The following is a 23,512-nucleotide window of genomic DNA, read 5'->3' on the forward strand; positions in this document are numbered from 1 at the left end:
CCAGCCAGCAGTGTTTGGCTCAGCTTTAAGCCGTGGAAGTGAGCAGACCTTGTGCTGCCAGAGCTCCAGGGCAGTGGGTCTGAGTGACTTAGCACAAACAGCTGGGGACAGCTCATGGCACGGGGTCAACACTGAGCTCCGGGCACAAAGGAATTCTCACCCACTCTGAAAGTTGTTGAGCACCAGTTTCCAAGAAACCTCATGGCAAAACAGACAAAAAAAAAATCTGGAGGTGTCATGTTTCTCCTCTCCTTTTTAATTTCTTTTTTTTAAATTTTATTTCTGTTTAAAATAAATTTTAAATAATCTCTATAGACAATCAGAGGTCTTCTAGGAATCTCTACCCAAAAGGGTGCCAGCTCCACACCTGTGGGCCTCTTTCTTATACTAACTCATTGGAACTGATGCACTTTTCCTGTATTTTGCCTTTTTTAATTAGCTGCTTGTTCTTAAACAAAGATTTAAATGCATATTGTGTTGTGTCCCTTCTGCTTGTTTTATCTTTCTTTATCTTTTAAAAGAAAAAATATATATGCAGTGAGACTGAAGTACTACATGGAAGAGAAACATGCACAAGAAAATATGCCTATTAAGTCCCACCATTGTTTGAGCAGGTGTAACAATTTAATCAGAGGATTTTTTTAAAAAATATTTTGGATGGATATTTTACTTGTTTTGTCTGTAAATAGTGTACAAAAGTTTGTGTTATATGACAGTTTTAAGTGGTTGTAAGAAAATTAAAAAATATACTTAAACTGTTACTGATGACTTTGGTATCAATATTATAAATGCTGCTGATGATCATGAGCAATTTTCTATTTTGGAAAACTGTGGAAAGTTGTCTGGCATGTTCCATTACTTGCATATAAGGTAAATGCACGCCACATAAATACCACTTGGAGAGGCTTCATGTTGAAGAGCTTGATTGGCTTTATTCAGTTCCCTCAAATGCAGGAGTCCTCTTTATCAAAGCTACTTCTAAGGTAACAGGTTTTGTTTCACAGGATGCTGAATTTAATTAATATACAAGAGCTGAGGACAGGACCTACAAATTGGAGTCATTTTCTTTTATTGCCTTCTTCGAACCTTGGGAGCTGCTTGATACAGTCCACTGCAAACCTTGCAGGTGCTGCAGCTCCTGGATGGTTTTGTAAAGGTTGCTGCTATCCCAGCAAGCTGAAATTTTAAAACAGGCTGGCTTTGCTTCCTCTGAATAACATGAGATGTTTCAGAAAACTTTGCCTTGCAAAGTTCTTGTTTCTTTACTTGGCATTCCAACAGATTGTACTCAGCACTTGTTTCTTGGCTGCACTTCAGTTACCTTGAGCTGATTTTACACTGGGTGTAGAAAATGCATAGGAGTGGGATGAAACTGATTTGCTTAACACTGTCTTTAGACCTCTATAAATATGTAGGATTTAATATAAATCTACTTGGCTTCACAGACCACTGTCTGCTTGAGAGAAATCTGAAGCCCTGTGAATAGTACATAGCAGGAGGCAGTGATTTGTCTGCCACAGGTTTCAGAAGGGCTTATAGCAGTCATGATGAGATGAAATCCTTGAAGAGGCATTTTGGGGGAATGATCTGGTTTAAAGCATGGAATATGGAGCAATATGAGGCATAAGCCCTTTGAGTTATGTTTCCAGATTCATGTCTGAAACATAGGTTTTGTGTGTGAATAGCATTAGGTAAATCTTTAACCAGTACTGGGGTTAAGGTCAGGATGTGTGTGGGATGTCTAATGTTCAGCAGCAGCTGGGAAAGCAAAAAAACCACCCTGGGCCACAAGCAAATAGGTCAAGTCCAGGTTGCAAATGCAGTGCTTGATGGCTGTTACCACCTGTGTGAACGGGGGAGAAAAAGCAACCTGCTTTGGTGTTTCTTTTCTGTTACATAACTCTTTCCCTTCCTGAGCTCTTGCTTTTGGCAGCTCAGAGCAGAAAGAGTGCTGACCTGGGGCCAGAGGCACGGGACAGAGCATTTTGGCTGTGTGCTCTCTAGGTCACAGAGCTGAGAGAATTTCTTTTTTCTAGCTCCAACTTCCAGACATTTATGACACAGCCTAAAAATCAGAAAAATCGCTGTTGTGTGCCAGTACTGTTTGGCATCACCTGCCAGGAAGGACAGTCACGTAGGTAGGTTTGCAATGTAGACACAACAAATGTTATTTAAAGAACTATTGATTCATGTGCTTGGCTTTGCTTTCTGATAGACTTAAACATGTGCTTTCTGGGTCACATTTATAAGTGAATTCATATTTAGACAGAGATTTTAAATTATTTAATGAAATTAAAGAAACTGTGTAAGAAAGCAATACAATGCAACATGACCTGGGTTGATCTCACACTAAAAATAAGAGCCCAAACTTGATACAGTTCTGGCTGGTGAGGATGAAGAGGGGAACAGCACAATGGGGCCAGTCGAGGCTCACTGGCCAACAGCTCCAGTTTCACAGTGTTCCAAAGGAAAGCGCTGGCATGTTTTGCTTAATCCAGTGGGCCAGGGGTTGCCTTTTACAGGATGAAACATTTTTGCTAAAGAACCCAGGTCATACTTTCTTCTTGCTGGGGTGATCGCAGCCTTGCCTGCCCCTGCGCGGTCTGGGCTAAGCGGAACCTCCGCTGCTGTGGCTCGTAGCCGGGGATTCCTCGGGGCTGTGGCGCGGTTTAGAAAAGGGGGTGGGCGCTGGAGCCAGACGGGGTGTGGATGCTGGAGCCGGTGTTTGGCAGCTGCCCGCAGCACCGGGCCCTCCTCCGCCGTGCCCCTCAGGCGGCTCTGCCCGAGCGCAGCGGGCAGCGCTGCGGCTGAACGCGCTGCCCCCGCGGGCCGGGCGCTGTGGGTGTCACGGGCGGAGCGCTGAGGGCCGGGCGGGCCGGGGGCGGCGCGGTGACGCGGCGGGGCGGGCAGGGCCGGGGAGCGGCAGCGGGGCGGGCAGGCAGCGCAGGCGGCGGGGCGGAGCGGAGCGGCAGCGGGGCCGGCACGGCCGCCATGCGCCGCTGAGGGCGCCGGCCGGGCCTCGCCATGGGGGCGCCGCCGCCCAACGGCAGCCTCGGCCTCACCGCCGGCACCCCGCGGCCCGCCGGGGCGCCGGGGCCCGGCGACCGCGGCTGCGAGAACGGCGCCCTCATGGACAGATTCGGCATCTTCCTGCAGGGGCTCCTGGGCGTCGTGGCCTTCAGCACCCTCATGCGTGAGTGGCGGGGCCGCGGCCTCCGGCCTGGCGGGGAGCGGGGAGCGGCCCGAGGCCGGGGCGGGCTCGGTAGCGGTGCCGCGGCCGCGCTGGCCCGAGGCCGTCCCGGGAAGGGCCCGGCTGTCCCGGGCTGCCGGCCGGGGAGGGCTCGGAAGGGCCGCGGCGGCCTCGGGGGCGCAGCCGCGGGCGGCGCTTTGTGGGTGCCGGGTGCGCTGGAGCGCGGCCGGGCGGGGAGGCCTCAGAGGCGGTGGCTCAGCTCCTTTGGCTTTCTTAAACTTGCCGTCCTAGTGCTCGTACCCGTGCTGGTAGCGTTTATTGGGTGGGTGTGTGCTCTGCTTGGAATCCTGCCAGCAGGAGGAGGTGGTGTGTGCGGAGCCGCTCGGGTTTGGGATGCACACAAGTCACGGGTTTGGCTGATGAGTTTTGCTGCAGGTGCACCTACCCTGTCATGTCACCAGCACAGTCACACTTGTTTCGATCGTGCCTCGCTTTCTTGGAGGGCCATTGCTGGCAGCTGGAGCTGCCCGGGAGCTGTGTGGCCGCTGGCAGAGCTCAGCTGATGGGCAGCGCTCCTGGCACGGCTCTCTGCTTGTGCTTAAATGGCAGGGAAGGTCTCTGGTGGCTCCAGCCCTGTGCTGAGGGACTCACAACAATGTGAAACAATTCTGGTGGGTTTGTCTCTATCCCGTGGTCTAGTTAGTATCCTTTGGGTGGAGGAGTGGAAAAGAAGCCCATTGTCATTACTCAGCTGACTGTGACCTTGCTGGTTGTAAAAAGTGGGAGAGGAAAAAGAACATCAGGGACATGTTTTACAGTTTGATCTGAAGACTAAGATCCTGTTTACATTAGAATTGCACTGATTCCTTTTCATGCTGCTGTCATACTATTATGGTTAACTCAGACATTGCCAACACATTATATTTGCATGCCTCAGTGTCTCAGTCGCTATTGACAATTGCATTGCTCTTGTAAAAGCTATGTGTGTAGCTGGCATCCTGTGGCTGAAGGGCAGCAGTAACCAGCAGTGTAGTATTTGGTCAGTGACAGCAGCCTCATAATTAGAAGTTTTAGCAGTTTCTAAACAGAGGTACCTCTGTGTAAGGTGATGAGTACACAGTGTTGGCTTTAGATTTAAGGGATACAAGTAGGTAATTTTTATGGATTGGGCATCAAAAAATGAAGAACTACAGATGTTAGTTGTCAGATGTCAGGTTTTTTTCTGGAAATAGTATCTCTATGCATATTAAGTAACACTGGACTAAGTGATGACAAGAAAAAGTGAATATAAAAAGTAGGGACTAGAAAAATGAAAACCTTGTTGTTGGCTGCACTTTCTGACTTGGGTTAGGTACTGTTAAACCATGAACTGGGAGGAGACTGTTGATGCAATTGTGGCAGAAGGGAGTGGAAGGCAGCCAGTGCACTGGTGAGAAAGGAGTCTGTGTCCAAAGCAGACTAGAGCAAAAACATAGCAACCTATCATTCTTAAAGTGCATGTGTTAAAAAACAGGACAGGTTGGTTTGTCCCAGCTTTGCCAGCCACATTCTCTTCCACAGTATTTTGTGCCTCTCCCTGAGCAGCAGGAGAAGCTGGTGAGCCTGTTACACTGGTACAAGAGCAGCTCTCTCTCTGTTAGGGGCTGTTTTGTGCAAAAATTCTGTTTGCCTGATAGCTTTTTCTGAATGTTTCTGTTCACTAGCATCCTAAAGTCACCCCAGGACACCTTTTTATGTCATATTCAAAACACCTAGCGTGTTGTTCCAAACCCTTTAAAATTTCCTCAGCAAATAGGACTTTTTGTGAGAGGTAAGATGTGACAGAAAAGCAGGAACTTGTGGCTGAGAACGGAGGGAGAGCATGACCCCAGCAAACATCTGGGCACCTACACAGCCCCGGGCTGCTGGGGCAGGAGGGGTGGCAGAGCTGCTGGAGCTGCATCTCAGGACTGGTTGCATTTAGGCTGGAGTGGCTCTGGTCCTGTAGCTGTCTGGCACAGAGGGAGAAACAAGTGGCTGCAGGCAGCATCAGGCCCCTTTGGAGCAGCAGTAATTCTCTGTGTGCAGCTCTATCGTTTCTCCAGCTCTTGCCTTACCCACAACTGTCTGGTATTTAAATTTAATAAGGAGGAAGTCACTTGTCTTTTGTCTTTTTTATTTTTTTTTTTGGAAGGAAGCACTAGAAGGAGATGTTCTAATACTTCAGTTGTGATTAATGGTACTGAACCCTCTGTAGTAAAATAAATTAAAGTAATGGCACCAGAGATACATTGCACAATTGCTCTTTATGCACAGAAACTGTCTTTCTTTGAAAAATATTCCATTTGACATGTAAAGAATAAGAAATTTTGGCAAGTGGCTAAATCAAAGGCTGACCCAGATGTGCCCTTTTCTAGATAAATTTTACCATGCTTACATTCAGTGGAAAAAAGAAAATATTTTTAAACGTAAGCTGTAAGAAAGAAGGACCTTTTCTGTGCCTCACTGCTGGATGTTCATCTACAAAGAACTGAAAGACTGAAAGCAAAATAATTTCAGATCTGACACTCCAGTGTGCCACCTTTTTGTTCATGCCCCTGACAGCTGTGCTGTCAGCTGACCTGCCAAATCATTCAAACTTTAGATTTAAAGGGCTAAAACGTGTTAAGTATCAGGTTTTTAGTTTGTGGAAAATGTGGTGGCTCTCTGCCAGGGAGAGTGTGGGAGCTGATACTGGTAGGAAGGGCCTACACCTTGTGTGATCCCACTACTGAATGGGCACAACCAAGAAGTGACAGGAATGGTGAATTTCTCACTTTGAGTTGACAGAATGTTCATTTCAGATTAATTTCTGGGTTTTCCTTTTCATTGTAGCTCTGACTCCCTGTTCTGACACGCAGGGAATGAGGATCAGTTTCACCCACTCACCCCACCTTACCATTTAAATGAATTACTTCCTTCTAGGTTTTTCCAGATTCAGATATAACCTGTCACAACCCCTAGCCTTCTTCTTGTGGAAGGTGCTTCTAGTGATCATCTATCCTGAATTTATATGGGAGTTTCCCTAGCTCCCTTAAAAAGAGTCAGAGTTTGCATGTGGTTTTTATTGTTGTAAGTTAAATCCAAATCCACACAAATCCGCTCCTGATTCCAAATTGTACCCTGCTGTTCTTGATGTGAAGCATGTGCAGGGTGGTCCTTTTCTGATGTCTGAACCAGTAGTGAATTTGCTTAATAGTATCAAAGTCCACCTGTGTTGTGTTTAATTACTGTGAACTAATTTTACTGCTCAGCTGTGGGGCTAAAGGTGTGTGAAACAGTTTCACCCAGATGCTGCAGAGGTTGCAGTACAGGAAAAGCTGAACTGAAGTTGGGTGTGATAACTTCTCTTGGGTGTCTCCTGACCTCAGGCTCTCACTCCCTGTCCAAGGGAGCCAACTGATGAAAAAACACCTCATTTTGGCAAGTCTGCTTGGACTGGCAGCCCTCTTGGACTCTGGTCACTAACTCTCAAACCTGTTAGCCTGATGGTTTTAAGTGTATTGCTTGGTTTTGTTCTTGTCCCTCCTTCCTTACATAAGGATTTGTTTTTCGCTCTGGTTTGCTTGAGCCAAGCCACTTCATAACAGGAAGTCTTAATGAATTTCCCTTGATGGAAGAAATGCATGTTTATGCTACAGGTCACTAAGCCAAAGGTAATTTTTTTTTTTCAAAGTTTGCTGCTATCATATTTGTACTTTGTTTCACAGGGTCTTGATTTAAAATGATAGTTTTGCTCCTTAGGTTCCTTGGTGCAATATTTGTGTTTATCTCCTGATGCCACACAGCAGGTTTTAAATACTTTAGTATTATACCATGTGTTCTGTCTGTAATTACACACACCTTCTGAGCATTCTGTGGTTGGGCTTTCATTGGTAGTGCATGATAAGAGAGGGATGTTAGCACACTATTCTCACACATGTAGATGGAGGTGTAAATAACTCCATTTTTATTACCCAAACCAGGGAAAGGCATGGGGGAAAACATACTGCCCATCCCCTTACCCTGTCTGACAAACTGTGTAAAGTAGTTTATTTACTAAGTTTGTTTGCCAGAAGATTGGTACATTATCAGAGTGTGGCACTGTTTGTTTTGGGCTACTTAGGAATGGCTGAGAAATCAGATGTGAGTTGTATGATGAATTATTGAAATAGAGGAGGCAGTTGGTTCTCTGCTGGTAGAAGGGTTGTGTCTGTCTGTGAGGAAAATACAAATATGCTGCAAAGGAGAGCAGAGTGTGGGAGTCTGTTCCCTGTTTGTGGCCTTGTTACAGTTTGTGTCCGTGCTCAGCCTGAGAAGGCTTTACAAAAGTGGAATGATTGGGTACAGGTGCAGTGAATAACCCAGTGGGTGGGTTTGCTGTTGAGTCACAGATGAAACAAAAAGAAACCAATCCAATAAAAGATTATATATATATATACGTATATATATGTATGTATATATATATATAGTAAGATGCTCTCTTTGCTTACAGTACCCTAAAGGAAATACCTTAAAACCTACATCCGTAATGCCAGTGAACTTTACAGCAAGGTTTTCCCACTTAAAAGGCTGTCCAAGGAGAAGGAATGCTTTTTCATATAATAAGCTATCTTAGTAGGTAATTTAGTAGAATTTGAAATGCTTTAGCAAAAATGTGCTTTTCACAGAAATTATTTCATATTTACATGAAGGCAAAGGAGTAATTTTATGGGAATAATGTTCTGGGGAGAAGGAATTAAAGGTAATTCCAGTTGCCTTTGAGAAAAAAGCATAAAATAAGCTATTGGATACAAAAGGTCTAACTCATATGATTTAGTTGTTTTCTATAGCAATTTTCTTTCTTCTTGAGCAGTCTTTGAAAATATGAAAATTTGATAGCCTGTAACATCCGCAGTGGAATACAGACCTCTGAGTAACAGCAACTAGCTTATTATGCATGGCATTTCCTGAGATGCTGGGCAGTGGCATGCTGGCTTTATTAATAAAAGCATTTCTTCAAAAGATTATATATTATTCTGACTTGCTAATACTGCATCCGTGAATGTATTTGCTCTGAGTGATGCAGTTCATGTTCACATGAGCTCCTGAGGAACCCCTCAGCAGGGTCCTTTGTGTGTCTGGTATTAAAAGTTGTCTCGTACAGAAGTGTCAAATCACAAATGGAGCTTTCCTAGTTGTGGAAATACGAGCAGCATTCTGCTTGCACGGTGCAAAACGCACTTTATTCATTCTCCTAGAACTCTCACAAGTGCAGGCTCCTAGCGGCTTGCCAGGTAAATGCAGAATTGTCATTGCAATGTGTGCTTGGGGTGAGTCTGAGGGGCACTCTGGGGTACCCCAGCAGCGGGGTGAATCCCTCTGCGGTAAAGGAACAATAGCGGGATGTGCTGCTGAACTGTGCTGAAAGGCGAGGTTCGGGAGAGCATTTTTAAAGAGGAGGAAGTGCCAAAAGCTCCCCGGGGAGCGGCGGGGTCGGGGCAGGACCCTGGACAGCTCCGGGGCCGCGGGCAGCCCCGGCCGGGTCAGAGCTCCCCGTGCCCGGGACAGCTCCGGGGCCGCGGGCAGCCCCGGCCGGGTCAGAGCTCCCCGTGCCCGGACAGCTCCGGGGCCGCGGGCAGCCCCGGCCGGGTCAGAGCTCCCCGTGCCCGGGACAGCTCCGGGGCCGCGGGCAGCCCCGGCCGGGTCAGAGCTCCCCGTGCCCGGACAGCGCCGGGGCCGCGGGCAGCCCCGGCCGGGTCAGAGCTCCCCGTGCCCGGGACAGCTCCGGGGCCGCGGGCAGCCCCGGCCGGGTCAGAGCTCCCCGTGCCCGGACAGCGCCGGGGCCGCGGGCAGCCCCGGCCGGGTCAGAGCTCCCCGTGCCCGGGACAGCTCCGGGGCCGCGGGCAGCCCCGGCCGGGTCAGAGCTCCCCGTGCCCGGACAGCGCCGGGGCCGCGGGCAGCCCCGGCCGGGTCAGAGCTCCCCGTGCCCGGGACAGCTCCGGGGCCGCGGGCAGCCCCGGCCGGGTCAGAGCTCCCCGTGCCCGGACAGCGCCGGGGCCGCGGGCGGAGGGAGCTCACCCCGTGCCACGGTGCGGCGGGCTCTGAGGGCTGGGGCAGCTCCATCCCGCCTGGCTGCGGGCCAGGCAGGAAGCAGGATGCGGTGATGGTGGTGTTCACAGAAATGTGTGTTGCTCTCTTCCTCCTTCGGGCCCATTCCACGGCAATTAGTGACGGTCGGGATCGCAGGGCGCTGCGGTAGCTGTTGTTGTGTAGGTTAAGTGTCTGCTTGTAGCTGCAGGACTTGGAAAAGCCCTGTGAGGTCACTTTGGTCAGGGCCAAGTAAATTGTGCCTTACAATGATGCAGTGTTTCCTTATCCCCAGATGGTGAGGTATCGCTTGCAGCCATGTAGCATTGCTGCTGCTTGTTTGTTTTAAATAAATCATCAGCCCTTCCAGTGCCTCTGTGACATCCTGAGCTGTGTTTGAGACAAATAGGAGAGATGCACTACTAGCTGTAGCAGAAAAAAGAAATCCAACCCTGGCTGAATTAGCAAAGTAAATTACTTTCTTTTGCCATGCTAATATTGTATTACTCTTTAACATATAAAAAATCGATGTGGAATAAATTCTGTCCATTGTGAACTCTCCAGAAAAAGGCACATCTTGCTGACAAATTAAATGCTGTACAAAAGCATGTAATAATAGTTTTGGGAACTGATCCTTTTTAAGTGAAGGAAATAACCTGGTTTTTTATTAAAACTGCTTTCAAGATGTCCAATTCTTAGTTGCCATAGATTGTGGTACTCATGTCCTGGTCACGTCAGGTCATTAATATTTTAGTGTCACTAACTATCCTTGAAACACCATGCCAGTAAAAGTTAAGACAGGGAAAATAAGGCACGAATTTAGACAAATAATCTGCAATCTCTAAGTCTCTTTTCATTAGCTCTGGTGCCCTACTTTGTCTTGCTGGCTCAGAAAGTGTTACATTTTCTTATTACTCAGCTGATGGCTGGATGTAGTTGTAGGCCCCATAATAAGATTGTTCTAAGTATAATTACACATGTCATTCACATTATGAAATGTTTAGGAAAAAGGATAAGTTATGTTGACATTTGTAAACCATTAAAATGATAAATTATCCAGGAACTCTGAAGCTGTGTTTAATTAGGATGAACTTCTGGACTGTTAGCTAGACTGGTGTTTAACTCCAAAGTGCATAGTGAATGTCTTCTGACTGGAGTTTTATAATTAAATCTGTAAGGAGCTGATTTGTACAGACACACAGGCTGCAGTTTTGCGTTCTGTGGTGATATTAATTTCATGGTTAATGAAGTTTGCATTCTTAAAGTGGTATTTAACAAGGTCTTATCTGTGTGGATTTTGTTGATGAAGTGAAAAATCGGTCTGCTTTCTCATGCCTGCTGGTAGGAAATGCTTTGCATTCTCAAAGATTTCTTGATCTCAGCAAAATTTATTCCCTGTGAAACTCAGTTTGTTAAATCTCTGGCAGACTGAGCACAAGCTCAGAGCTTGCATGAGTCTGTCTTTGCAGGTGGTGTGATGTGGGCAGGAGGGTTTAGGGTTTAGTCAGGGATAACTAAACCTGTTCACAGTGATGGTCATGATGCAGACCTGTTCTTCTGCCACTTACCCTGAATCACACATTTTATATAAATTTGCTGTCATAACCTCATACATATGTTGTCATATGTAAGGAAGGTTGAGAATGAAAATGAGCTAAAATGGATTTAAAGTTCAGATTCCTCAGAGCTCACTGTTCAAGGTTCAGATTCGTAGTTCCAGGTGTGAGTTATTCTACACACATGCAGAGCTACAGCAGGGGAAAGTCATGTCAAGGAAGTTACTAGACTTGGTTTTTTCTGGGTCGTATGATGTTTTTTCCTCTAAATGTTACACTTTTTTTTTTTTTTTACAATAAGCAAACATTGTTTTGATATGGTTTTGGTCATTTTGTCTGTCATGTTTTTGGCTACCCCAGGTTCTAAGACCAAGCATTCCTCCTCTCATGGTGATTAATACAAGTTGGCTTGCCTGAAAGAAGAGAACTGTGCCACGGTTCCTTGTTTTCTCTGGTGGTGGGACAGTAGCAGGCTCGGGAGCAGCTGGTCTGGGAGCTGCAGGGTGCTCAGGAGGTGAACATTTGTGACAAGTTTATTTGGGTACTTTTCTGTTTGAGAGCTTCTCCATTGCTCCACTGACTCTCTGAAAAGGGTGAACCAATGGAAGTAAATACAAATAAGGTTCACCACAGCAATCTTGAACAGTCTAGGCAGTCCCTTGAGAAAGTTCTTTACTTATAGGAACAACCTTTGCTTGCTTTTTCTTGTTTCACTGTGATTATTTTTCATTTGTTTGTTTGTTTCTCAAAAATACAGGATTTTTCCAAGGAACAAAAATTACTTTTAAATTACAAGCAGCTATTCACAACTACCAGCATAGATCGTCTGTCTCTAATAATTTCTGAAGATACTATGCTCTAGAATTTTAATTCCATTTTAGAATAATTGCCTTTACTTCCTTCCTGGTACTGGAGAAGCTGCTGTTCAATATCTTCCAGCACATCTCCCTTGCTTTGAGGCAGGTGCTGTGACTAACAGCCTACATGATTTTATATACATAGGGCTTAAATGCTTTCTTTGGAAGGTAATTGTAATGTTAGAAGATGAAATAGTCTCAGGAGCTCTAAAATTATGGGGGATGAAGTCCCACCCTCCTTCATCTAATCTTAAAACCTTGAGTTTGTTATGGCAGTATGTTTTCAGTGCTGGCATTAGGTTTTGATGTAGTTAAGGAGTAAGAAGCCTTTTGCAGGTGGAAATCGTTACATGATTGCATCCTGATTTCATAAATTTAATTTATGAAGTGTATACCTAGTTGTTAGATACATTATATCAAAGAAGTCTGCATAACTGACCTCTGACTCTTCTTTCATGGTATTTGATCATGTGTAAAGAGAATATATGAAAGTAGGTTGTGTATCTTTCGTTCTCTTTAAAACAGTTGGTGTTGTATGAAATGTCTGTCTTGCAATTCCATGCTTTGGTAGTTCCAGCCTAGAAAGACTGAATCTGGTAGGCAAAGCTCTTTGGAATTTAAATGGCCTCTGAACATACAGTTTACATCTACCTTTGGCCTCCTTGATTTAACATATTTGCTGTTTTCTCATTTTTTACAAAGTTTTTACAGTTTTCCTTTTGCATCCTTTTTGTATCTGAACTTACATTTCAGGTTTGCTTTCTGCTTTTAAAACTGTTACAGTTTCTGCCTTGCTTAATATTTTAATGAATGGTGATTGAGTTTGGAGCTGTGCTTTGGCAGTTCTGCCCATTCCCAAGAGCTGATTTAAAACAAGCAGCTTGAATGACTTAAAGTTCATTGATACCTGTTGTCATACTAATAATGTTCAGAAAGCTTCATGTATTATTGAGTGATCTTGTGAATGCTGTACGTGAAAATGGTGTTGTGAATCGTAAATTGCTGCTTAGTGCACATTAATATGGATTGATTCTATTTGTCTTGTACTAAATAATTCATGTTTCCCAAATGGTTCTGATTTCTAACAGAGAAAAAAATCCACTTGAACACAGCAGACTGTATTTTTCAGTCTTCACTGGGTGCTTGCATAGCATGACAGGAGTGGCACAGCTGTTTTTCTAGCAACCTTGCTTCTTCATTTGGTACTTGTTTAATGATACCTGCTTCAGAATATAAAAGTGTTTGCAGGAGGGATCTGTATCAGCTTTCCAATGCCAATCTCACAGGCATTTTCACTGGAAGCTTAGATTTTAGATTTGCTTTGCTTTAACTATCTCATACCTGTTGAAGAAACAGAATATCAAATGCATCTCTCTCTGAAAGTGCTGGGAAACTCATTTATTATGACTTTCAAACAGAGCACACCTTGACCCAACAGTGCTGTGTGTGCTAAATGCAAAGATAACAAATGCATGTCTCTTAAGATTGAATCGTGGCTTTTAACTTTATTATTTGGATAAATATTTCCTAAGCTACTTGTGCTGTTTACCTTAGAGTTCTTAAAGCAGTTACTTGCATCCCTTTATTTTTAGTGTTGCCATGGCTTTTGGGAGCTGAGGGCTGGATGCTTCTGTTTACAGGGTGTGTTGTAGATGCATTTTATGACTTCTAAAGTGCTCCTCTCTCTGGGGAGACAGCAAATAGGTTAGTAATCAAAAGTGAGAAGTTGTGTGCAATTCTCCCTCTGCTTAGTTTAGTTGTTTTAAAAGTAAGCTTTACCTTTAAGAAAAAGGGCTCCATGACAATGGCTATTGATGTGGTGTGTCTGGGCTGCTGGCTCTGCTAAGATGTATTTGTTTCCTTTATTGACAGCCAAGTTAATGCATCTGTCAGAGCCACACAGTCATGTGCTCCAAGTCTTGCTGAAATTGTCTTAGGCTGGGTAGTATGCAGGTAATATGATTTATTTGTGTCTCCCACAGCCAATCTATACAAGCTAAGGATTTAGGAAAAATTTTTGGAGCCTAAAGTGCATACTTGTTGGGAAAAAAACCTCACCAGCCTCCTGTAATGCATTTGGCTGCCTTTCCTGAAGCAGCAGAATCATCTGATTTATTCCAGAGTTCAGACAGCAGTATTTAGGGTTCTTTTCCTGATAGTGATTTGTTCTCCCCTACACTGTGAGGGGAGCTTTACTTTGTGATAGTCATTTCCTGCAGAATGACTATAAAGTTTTAGCTCTCACTAAACCTTTGAAGGGACAAAATTTACAGGTAGGTTTTTAGCTGGCTGTGGAAGCAGGTAGGAAGTAAATGCTTTTACACAGGTAACTTTCAGTTACTGTACTTCACCAGCATTTAGCAAGCACTTCTGCCCATTTGATAAGTAATGTCCATTAAAATCCAAATAAAATCCAGTGCTGGCACCTTGTTTTCAGTCATCTCATGTCATCTGTGTTGAGACAAAGGAGCCCAGGTCATGAGATAGCTGGGCTTGATGGATGCTTGGCACTGATGTCTTTAACTTTGCAATAAAACAGAGCCTCTTGTTCTCTGCTCTGACAAAAGTTCCAGTCAGGCCCAGAAAGGTTTTGCTGCCTCAACCACAACATTATCATTCACTGCTCCAGTGGAACAGAGACTGAGATAAGATCTGTGGTTTGCAGGTACCTGGTGGCTGTCCAGGCACTGCATCTTTAGTGTGGTGTGTCCCTGAATACCCAGCTGGCTGGGTCATTAAACTTTATTGTGTCCAGCTTTCTATAAAGTTTCTCCCTGGGTGACCTTCTTTAATGGACCAGTTCTTAATTACACTACAGAATTATTAAGGCCAAGGGCACAGTGGAATTAAGAAAGGGGTTGGATACTTGCATGGTTAATGCTGTTTTCTCTCTTACAGTAGTTTTAAAAATCCTTTAAATGGTAATTTATAATTTTTAATTTTGTATAAATTTATTATTTTTTAAATTATTTTTAAAATAATTTATAAATTTTTAAAACAAATAGTTTAAAAAATCGTTTAAAAGGCAGCAAAGCCAAAGAGCTCATGCACTTCATAGTATGTCATCCTAATACTGACTAGAACAAAATTTTCCCTTGAGTGAGCTATTCCAGAACTTTTTTCATCATGAAGGAACCATGGTTCCTGGTGTGTTTCTCCAATGCAGCAATATCACTGGAAATCAGTTCTAGTCCAATATAATTTCTGCTTTAGTTTCGTGGGTGTCTCAAGTGTGGAGAAGTCTGTGTCCTTAAGCAAAAATGTTATGTGGAATTCTGGGGCTCTTATGCAGGAAATAAGCAGCAGGCTTTCAGGGTGTCCTGCATTTGAGCATGTAGCTAATGGGACATAGGAATAGAAGGAAGAATTTGCAGTAGGGCAAAAATTGAATTGCCAAGAGCATAGTGCATTTTGGGGCTGGAGAAATGAGCAGCACACCAAAAACACTGGTTCTTTTGGTGTTTTTCTGCAATCACATTTTATACCTCTTTTAAAACAGATGCAGACAGAATTCCTTTTATTTTTTTTTTTTAAACTCGGAGTATGGGGAGGTGCTGAGCTCATATAAGCGTCACAAAAGCTTTTGGCATTTGAGTGATACATGGTTTACACACCTAAATATCTTTTGTAAGGCATCATGGTAGGCTGTTCTCACTGGACATGTTGTTTCTTGCACAGTTAATTCTAAGAAGAAAAATTCTATTTTGGGGATATCTTTTATGTAATCTCATGTAATTATTTATTCTCACTGTGCTGCTACCAAGAAAATAATGGGAAAAGGACCAAGTGAAATGAGAAGCCTCTTAAAGGTTTTGCTTTAATAGTAAAGGGACGTAAGTGCAAATTAATAAAAAAGATCACAAGTAACATGAAATTCATTGGTAGTTGGCATTCCATAGTCATGTGAATTTTCAGGACTTATTAGTGTGCATATGCTTGTTCAGAACAGACATGGTTCCCACTGTGGTGGGAAAAGTGTTGATACTAACAAGTAGAACAGTGTTTTTCAAAGTCTTCCCAAATAGAATTTTAAAAAATAAAAAATCTGGCCTGCATATGTAGTTGACTTTACAAGTTTTTTACAAGGTTAGAAAGTGCAGGTTCAAATTTGTGAGGCATATGGTCTGATAACCAAATGTTCTGGAGACAGTGCCATTCTCTGAGAGTGGTCATCTGAAAATCTGCATCCGATTCCAAGCTTGGGTGCTACTGCTTGGGGTAACTTTAGCTGTTACCCCACACACAGTGAGCAAACAGCCTTGTACAGGAAACTTGTAATCCTTGTCAGGAATGCTGGAAACCGTGTGAATCAATACCAAAGTAGCCTGCAGATCCCAGCAGTCTTGCACTGTGAGGGCTGTGGTGGAGGATCTGTCTGGTTGCAAACGTGTTACTTGGGAAGCTCACACTGCAGCAGATTTCTCAGTGTGAGATTCTGTCCCTCCACATATGTGTGTCTGTGTGTGATTTTCAGCTAGCCATACTTTAGTCCTTTGATAATTCCTTCAAATCTTGAAACTTTTTAAGCGTCAGATCACAGGAAAATGAGTTCTAGACTTAAATACCAATTTTCTTGGAAGGGACTCCAAATGTCACCTGCTCCCACCTCCTGCCCAGAGCAGGGCCAGCCCATGTCCCCTTGCTTGGAGCATTGTCCAGGCTAATTTTCAAAATGTGTCAGACTGCAATCACTGCATGTTCTTTGGGCAACTTGTTGCAGAATTTAATTGCCCTCACTGGAATTTTTTTACTTCTTTCACCCTGGAATTTCCCTGGCTCCAACTTGCAGCTGTTTCCTGTGGCCCGTGCACTTGTGTGAAGGGTCCAATCCTGCCCCAGCTGAAACTGCCCAGACACGTGAGGAAATGTGAATGTGCTGTGCAAATGTGATCCTCACCAACCTTTCCTCCTTTCTCTTTGGCAGCTCAGCTGTCGCTCTGCTGAGGTCTGATGGCAGAAATATATAAAAAGTTTATGAAATTAAACATTCAGTCACATGGCTTGTCTGTGACCCATCATGGAAAAAATTTTGAAAAGCACTGGAAACACAGGTGAAATTCCCAGCTCTCAGAAGAGCAGTGTTGTTGTGCAGCTGCAAAGGACATTGAACATGTTGTTTTGGTTTTTTTTTTTAAATTAATGAGCTGGAGAAATCTTTGATCTTTACTGGAGTCAGAAAGATTCTTAATGAGAACTGCCAGAACCTGAATCTAAGAAATGCAGTAGTGCATGATACATAGAAACATTTCAAAGGTGTGACATGGGCTGGGTTTGTGCTGCTACAAGAGCAACCATGCAGAAACTTGGAGTTCTTGAATCCATATTGAAGTTAGTTCACATCAGCAAACTAGTTCCTGTGGGACTTATTGAGGAGATGAAGGAGAGAGAGCAAGGCTGGATTTCAAGTGTTGCTTTGCGTATTGACAACTTGGAGAGGTTTTATTTCGTTTCTTGCCTCTGTGCTGTTATTTTTCCGTATGAGTTTTCTGAAATTCTGATTGCAAAACTCCCTCATTAAAGTAAGTGTTAGAAACCCTTCCACAGTACTCTGGCATTAATTATTCCTAGAATTTCAATGGAGTGGGAAGACAATTCAATGAACTTGAATTTTGCATTAGCAATACTGTGTCTTATATGTTTATCTATTATCTGTCCATCTGGCAGCTCACATGCTTGTTGGCAGAAGTGCTTTTATTTCCTTTCCTGCAAAATTCTGGCACTGAACGTGTAAACAAGCAGCGCTTTCTTTCTTCATTTACAATTCAGCATGAGATTGTGCCCGTTATTAGTTAATGAATATTAACTGTGGTGGATATGGAGCTGGAGCATATGGAGCAGCGCCGCGTCCTCGCAGAGAGCCGGCAGATTGAGACCCATCTGTCAGCTGACACACGCACCAGCCCCAGTTTGTGCTGACACTGCCAGGAGAAGCTGGGGCTGGGGCTGGGAGCACCAATCCTGACTGCTGCTGGGGGAGCACAAAGGGAAAAATTGCCTTCCCCTCCCTGATTTGATAGGTGCTTAGAAAGTATCAGTAAAGATTGTGTAAGAAGCGTGTGCTGGCTTTTGGTTCCAAAATGAATGTATTACTAGAGACCCTGAATTTACCAGTGTGGTTGTCTGCAGCATGTTGGGTTTTTGCTCAGTTTAATTACTGGGAAGGCTCAAATTCTGCATCAGGGGTATGTTGAGAAGCATGTGGCAATGTCTGCATCTGTCAGAAACACCTGATGCTCACAGACACTACTGCAAGGAGCTGGGCTGGGCAAACAGCACTGTCACTGCCAAAGGCTTTCAAGTGTACAGGTACATATTCATCAGCATGCACCTCCTCAAGATTTTACTCATTTAATTTGGGGGCATGCATTTTTGTGGTGTGATCAGCCAGTCAGTACATTCTAAAAAGACAGCTGCAGAGGCTTTCCAATCTTGCTGTCCTGTTTAATGTGAACTCAAATAAATGTTGTGTTTCTAGAACTGGCCAGAGAAACACAGACCTTATCCAGGCTGTTTCTCAGTACAGATAAAATTTGAAATGCTGTTAGTGGAATTACTTTGTAATATCCTCTTCCAAAATGAATTTTTGTGCATTTTTAAAAGAAATTAATGAATCCAGAGGCATTGTACAACTTGATAGCAATAACAGCAAAAGCTTGAGCTTGGAATTCACCCCTGCCCAAAGCATGCACACCGTAGCAATTTCTTGCCATTTAAACTGCAGAAAAGCATCCTGCACTAACTCCACAGTAAGTTGAAACTTCTGTTTCTTGCATTTGTTTTGTGATGCTTTGTGGCTTCCTGTTGTTACACAAAAGTGCCACTAATTAAAGTAATCCATAGTGTGACTGGGGAGGACTTGTCATAAATAAACTGGTTAATTTGGCTGAGTGTTGCTCGTTTTTAACAGAAGTTTTGTATTTATGTCATGCTGTTCACAGGGAAAACTTCTGGCAAATGTTGCTATTACAGCTTTATCTTTGATGTAAATGTACAGTGTTTTTGTCTTGTCACTTTTTAGCTTCTCATGGAGTGAAACAGTTTCTGTCTGCTGTCAGAAGCAGCGACAGACAGTGAGGTGACAGGTTGGCAGCTTGGTGTTCCCTGAAAGTGCTGCCCCTCCACCTTGGAGGTGATTTATTTAATTGTTTTATGAGAACAGTTGACTTTGGGGGAAATTGTCATACTTGTGAAAAAGTTATGACTGGTTCAGAAACCAGAATGTGGTTTAAAGTCTTGTAACCTGGGCAAGCATGATGTACACAGAGCATCCTCTGTTAGACTGAAATTCATCACTAATACCTGGAGAAGCAGGTTAAAATACCTGTTGATATTTTGTCTGACTATACCTGCTATGGTTTGTGCCTCTTGAACCAGAATCTCTGCAATTTGAGGGGGTGGAGGGAAATCAAGGCTTTTTTTTTTAATTAAGAGATAATTTCTGAAATAAGAGCCTAAATAATTGTTTTTCAAGAACTTATGTTGAAGGAACTGGTGAGTGGTACTGAAACTTGGGTAGAAGGAACTACAGCCCATTCTTGGTGGAAAGGTTTCACATTAACTTGTTGTGTTTGTGTTCTTTGGGATGTGTAAGAATTTAGTATCTTGCAGCTGTAACAAAGAATGAATCTGTGTTAGGATATGAGGCCAGATCTGACAGAGGTGAGGCTGCCCCAGCTCTGACCTGTGGCTGGGCTGAGTGTGTGTTCCCAGCAGGAAAAAAAGGGTTTTCTTGCCCAGAAGGAGTTAGAAATGGAATTTCCTAAGAAGATGGGACAAACTTCAGACCAGACAGAGCAAATATATGGGCCAGCCACTGTTTGCACATCAGCAACTGCTTTTGTGCCCCTGTCCCTCTGTTTTGCCACACTTGTTCTTCAGGAGTCATCTAGATCCTTCCAGATGGACCTGGGGTGGGTTGGAAGTAGCTGGGCAGGGTATGGGAGGAGCTTTCTATCAGATGCCCAAACAGTTTGTGTAGTAAACTGCAACAGACAAACTTATCTACTTTCTTGTCTTTGTGTATAGCTGTCATTATTTTAATACTCATTTCTTTTTTTTTGTTTCCAGTACATTAACAATTGCCTGCCTTTCTGTGAAGTGATTATCTGACTAAAAAAAAATCTGTCCTTCTTTCCTTCTGTAATTCAGTTTGCCAACAAAATAAGAGACACATTGTCATAGAATGTATTTATCCTACTACTGATTCACTTGATTTCATTCTGATGTTATGGACTGCCCCAAGTTATGAGAATACTTTCCAGTTTGGGTTTGGGTCTCCAGTGAGGACAAGAAACAGCTCTTTCTAATACCTGCTTTATTGTTGGAAATTAAAGTTTCTGGGTGGGCAGTCATAAAAGCTCAGGCCAATGGAGTGGTGGTCAGATGTGGATTATTGTTTCATGTGAGGGATATTGGCAGTCAGAGAATGGAGCTCTAGGAGCTGAGAGGTGACAGAAGGGACTTTCTTTGAAAATGGATCCTTGGAGTTAGATATGGTGAAGTGCAGTAGTGAAAGATCCATTTCATCTAAGGGTGTAACATTCCTGCAAGACTATTAGCTTTCACTTTTCTATATTTTTGTTGCTTTGGAAGCTGCTGATTGTCTTCAGTTATGTTTTTTTTTTTCTCCCTAGTAAAACGCTTCAGAGAGCCAAAGCATGAAAGACGTCCCTGGAGGATATGGTAAGTTTCTGCATGCTTCATTCTTAACTTCTTTTCTTCTTGCATGTTGTAGAAATTGAAGGGATGATGTTAGTGTATCATGATTAAAATAAAGAAAAGTGATGACAAGATATTGGTAACTGTCAGTGAGGAACCAAAAAAGCTACCAAAATACATACGTCAGGCTACCTCCTGTGTGTTTCCTGGGTAGTAATTTCTTACTGAACACTTCCAGGAATCTGTAGAGATGTGCATTTAGGCATAAAGCTTCAATTTGTGCTTCTTCCTAAAGACACAAACTTAGAGTTGCCCTTAGATGCATCTGAACATCCACAAACTTGCTTAAGCTTAGAGGAAGATCTCAGCTGGGCTCAGATAAAATTCCATGTTTTCTTGGAATCCTGCTATGTATAAAATAGAGAGCAGGATGATAAAAAATACAAGTACATCAACCATAAAAAATACAAGGTATAAAAAGTGTGTTTGTGTTTACTACTCTTTAAAAGTTCCTGGATTGAAGCAATGCCAGCATAAGCTGTACCAATTTTGAGACTGGTGTGTGTTAGGCTGCCATTCCACTTATTCAAGACTTCAGTGGTTTAAATTCCACTCATACAATGCTGCTTCTCAAAACTAACACTGACCTTTATTTTATTGAAAAAAGAAGTACAAAATCTTTGTGTACTGCAGTCTACCTCAGCCTGAAATCCTGACAAGTGCACTGATAGCCCTTAATTTTTAAGCAAAGAATCTTGTTCTGGGAGTCAAGTATTGTTATTTATAGCAGAGTGTACTGATTAGATATGTAACTCACTGGCTTCCTGCCTCATCTCCAACACTCAGCTCTCTGTGTCATGCAGTGAATGAAGAGATTGAAGTTCAAGACAGTTATCAGGGAGGGTAGATGAATTCAGGCATAAAATGTCATTTGGATCTGTTGGGGTGTTTAGATCTTTTTAGACATACAAACAACAGGCAAAATGGTTGTTTTTGTAAATAATACAAAGAATACTCTCTTGCCTGCAGAATACTTATTATGATTCTTATGTTTTACATTTAATGAAACATCCACTGAAAGTTGGATGTAAGAGCTGGAGTCATTACTGAATCACTATCTAAGTGGGGGTTTATATTTTCCCTTTGAGTAACAAACTCCTTTCTCTCTGACTTTATCATCTGCTTTGGAGATAATATTGTCAAGGTTGGAATTCTTTTGCAGTGTGTTCCAAGCTCTGCACTGTAGATAAAACTCAGTGAAACCACTTCATGCTTCCAGGTGAAAAATATGCTGGCTTTTAAATGAAATACCATAGATAAAGGACTCATTAGTCACTGTTAAGTTGTTCGCCCACAGACACATGATGAGGATTTTTTTTGTCTATGCCATAGGCTTGCTAAAAATGTATAAACATAAAAGGTCCAAAATACCTATCCAGGGCTGGGATACTCATTGTTTCCAGGAGGTTATTAAAGACTTAGCTAGAGTTAGTCAGGATTAGCTCTTGGATAATGCATATGATACCAAGAGGATATCCGTAGACTTTACATTTACAGTGGTAGGTTTCAAGTTAATATGATCTGGGTTATTGTTAGAAAAAATAGGGGCAGAATTTAAAATGGAGCATTGTTAAATAAGAACTAAATACTATGATACTTTTGTCATTCTGGTGTTCTCATGTGGAGAAAAAAAAATAGTAATAGAGATGGAGTTTTAATTAACATAAATTTGCAATGTCTGGCTGTGTTGTAAACAATTTTGTGTGTCCTAAAACCTGTTTTTACTTTACCTAGGTTTTTAGACACTTCCAAGCAAGCCATAGGGATGTTGTTCATCCACTTCGCAAATGTCTATTTATCAGACCTTACAGAAGAAGACCCCTGTTCACTGTGAGTGTCTAATTTTGGAATAAATAGCCTTTATGGAAGTTCTGTGGCTGGGCTGGTATATGTGGATAGTAAGGCAAGATAAAGCTGAGAAGACAGTTTTCATGGTGAAAATCAGTCACCTCAAGAAACCTGTGGTTTAAACTTAGTTAATCAAGGATCAGGATTCTTCTCTTTATGTTCATGGCTGGCAGGAGTCTGGACTGTGTGTAGCTATTTTAAACTTGAAGGCAAAGCCTTGCTATTTGTCCCTTTCCAGTGAATGAATGGGGACTTGGGATGCACATTGCAGTTCAGGTTTGTTTACTGAAGGTGCTGGGACCAAAGGAAATGAATCTCCACTTGTGTTCACTGTAGTAGAGCAAGGTTGTAATATAAAGTGTGTTTGCTCTCAGGGTTATTTAGCAAAAATCATTTGTGTTTGTATTTGCTTCTAAAACATACATTGGCTGCTGCAGTATTATTTTCATTTTGTTAAAAATGGGAAATCTTGCTTGGTAGCCAGGCAGTACAGAAATTAATTCTGCAATGTCATGCTTGGAGCAGTGTGACTAAATAGATAAGCATTTCTCTGTAGTGTATTAAACCTGAAGATTTCATGACTAAGACCCCGACAGGCTCTTTACAGGAGCTCCTGAAGCAAATGGTAATTGTTTGGGTTTGTTCTTGATAAGGCTCATGCTCAAAGTGGCTTACACATTGCTGGTAATGAAAGCTGTGAAATTACTTTTAAAAGCCCAGTAATTTGCCTTTTAGAACCAATCCAGTTCCTTTCCATGGCATCTGCTCACTTGTTGTTTTTGGGTAAACAAAGGAGAGACACAGCTCAAGGAACATGCTTGTGTTGCTGTACAAGCCAGTTTTTATTCCTGGTTCCTCCTTGGTTCCTTCTGTGCTCCTACATGGGAGAAATGTGCAAGAACACTGCTTTTCTCTTCACACCACAAAGCATTCTGTTAGGCAAAATGCATTTATTTTAGCACATTAACTGTACAATTTGAATTATCATTATGACAGTTTCAACAATGCCAGGCATTATTGTAGGATTTTCCTTGCTTATGGATTTAAGAATTTCCTGATAGGTTTAAAAACTGGCAGGTGCAAATTACTTTCATTCAATTTTTATAACTCAAGGTATGTATTCAAGTGAGGCAACAAAAGCATGTCAGAAATTGTCAGCGTATAAAGCTAAGGCACAATAGTGTATTTTAAATTAAAAATAACTTTGTTTATTAAAAATAACACAAAGCATTTTGTTAGGCAAAATAAAGGGTTTACTGACATGTGCATTCTCTTCT

At 42.8% G+C, this 23,512-nt stretch overlaps 1 protein-coding gene across 1 annotated transcript in view; it reads left to right on the forward strand.

Annotated features, from left to right (window-relative positions):
• Window positions 1-2,940: 2,940 nt before the first annotated feature.
• The window catches only part of STIMATE (STIM activating enhancer), a 34,606-nt gene continuing 14,034 nt past the window's right edge, over window positions 2,941-23,512 (forward strand). Inside the window, exons 1-3 of the mRNA XM_064432398.1 lie at window positions 2,941-3,193; window positions 20,303-20,351; window positions 22,122-22,217. Coding sequence (XP_064288468.1) covers window positions 3,025-3,193; window positions 20,303-20,351; window positions 22,122-22,217 — 314 coding nt within the window. The 5' untranslated portion in view covers window positions 2,941-3,024. The remainder of the gene's footprint in view (window positions 3,194-20,302; window positions 20,352-22,121; window positions 22,218-23,512) is intronic.

The sequence above is a fragment of the Passer domesticus genome, chromosome 9 (genome assembly GCF_036417665.1).
Source record: "Passer domesticus isolate bPasDom1 chromosome 9, bPasDom1.hap1, whole genome shotgun sequence".
NCBI classification, from domain to species: Eukaryota; Metazoa; Chordata; class Aves; order Passeriformes; family Passeridae; genus Passer; species Passer domesticus.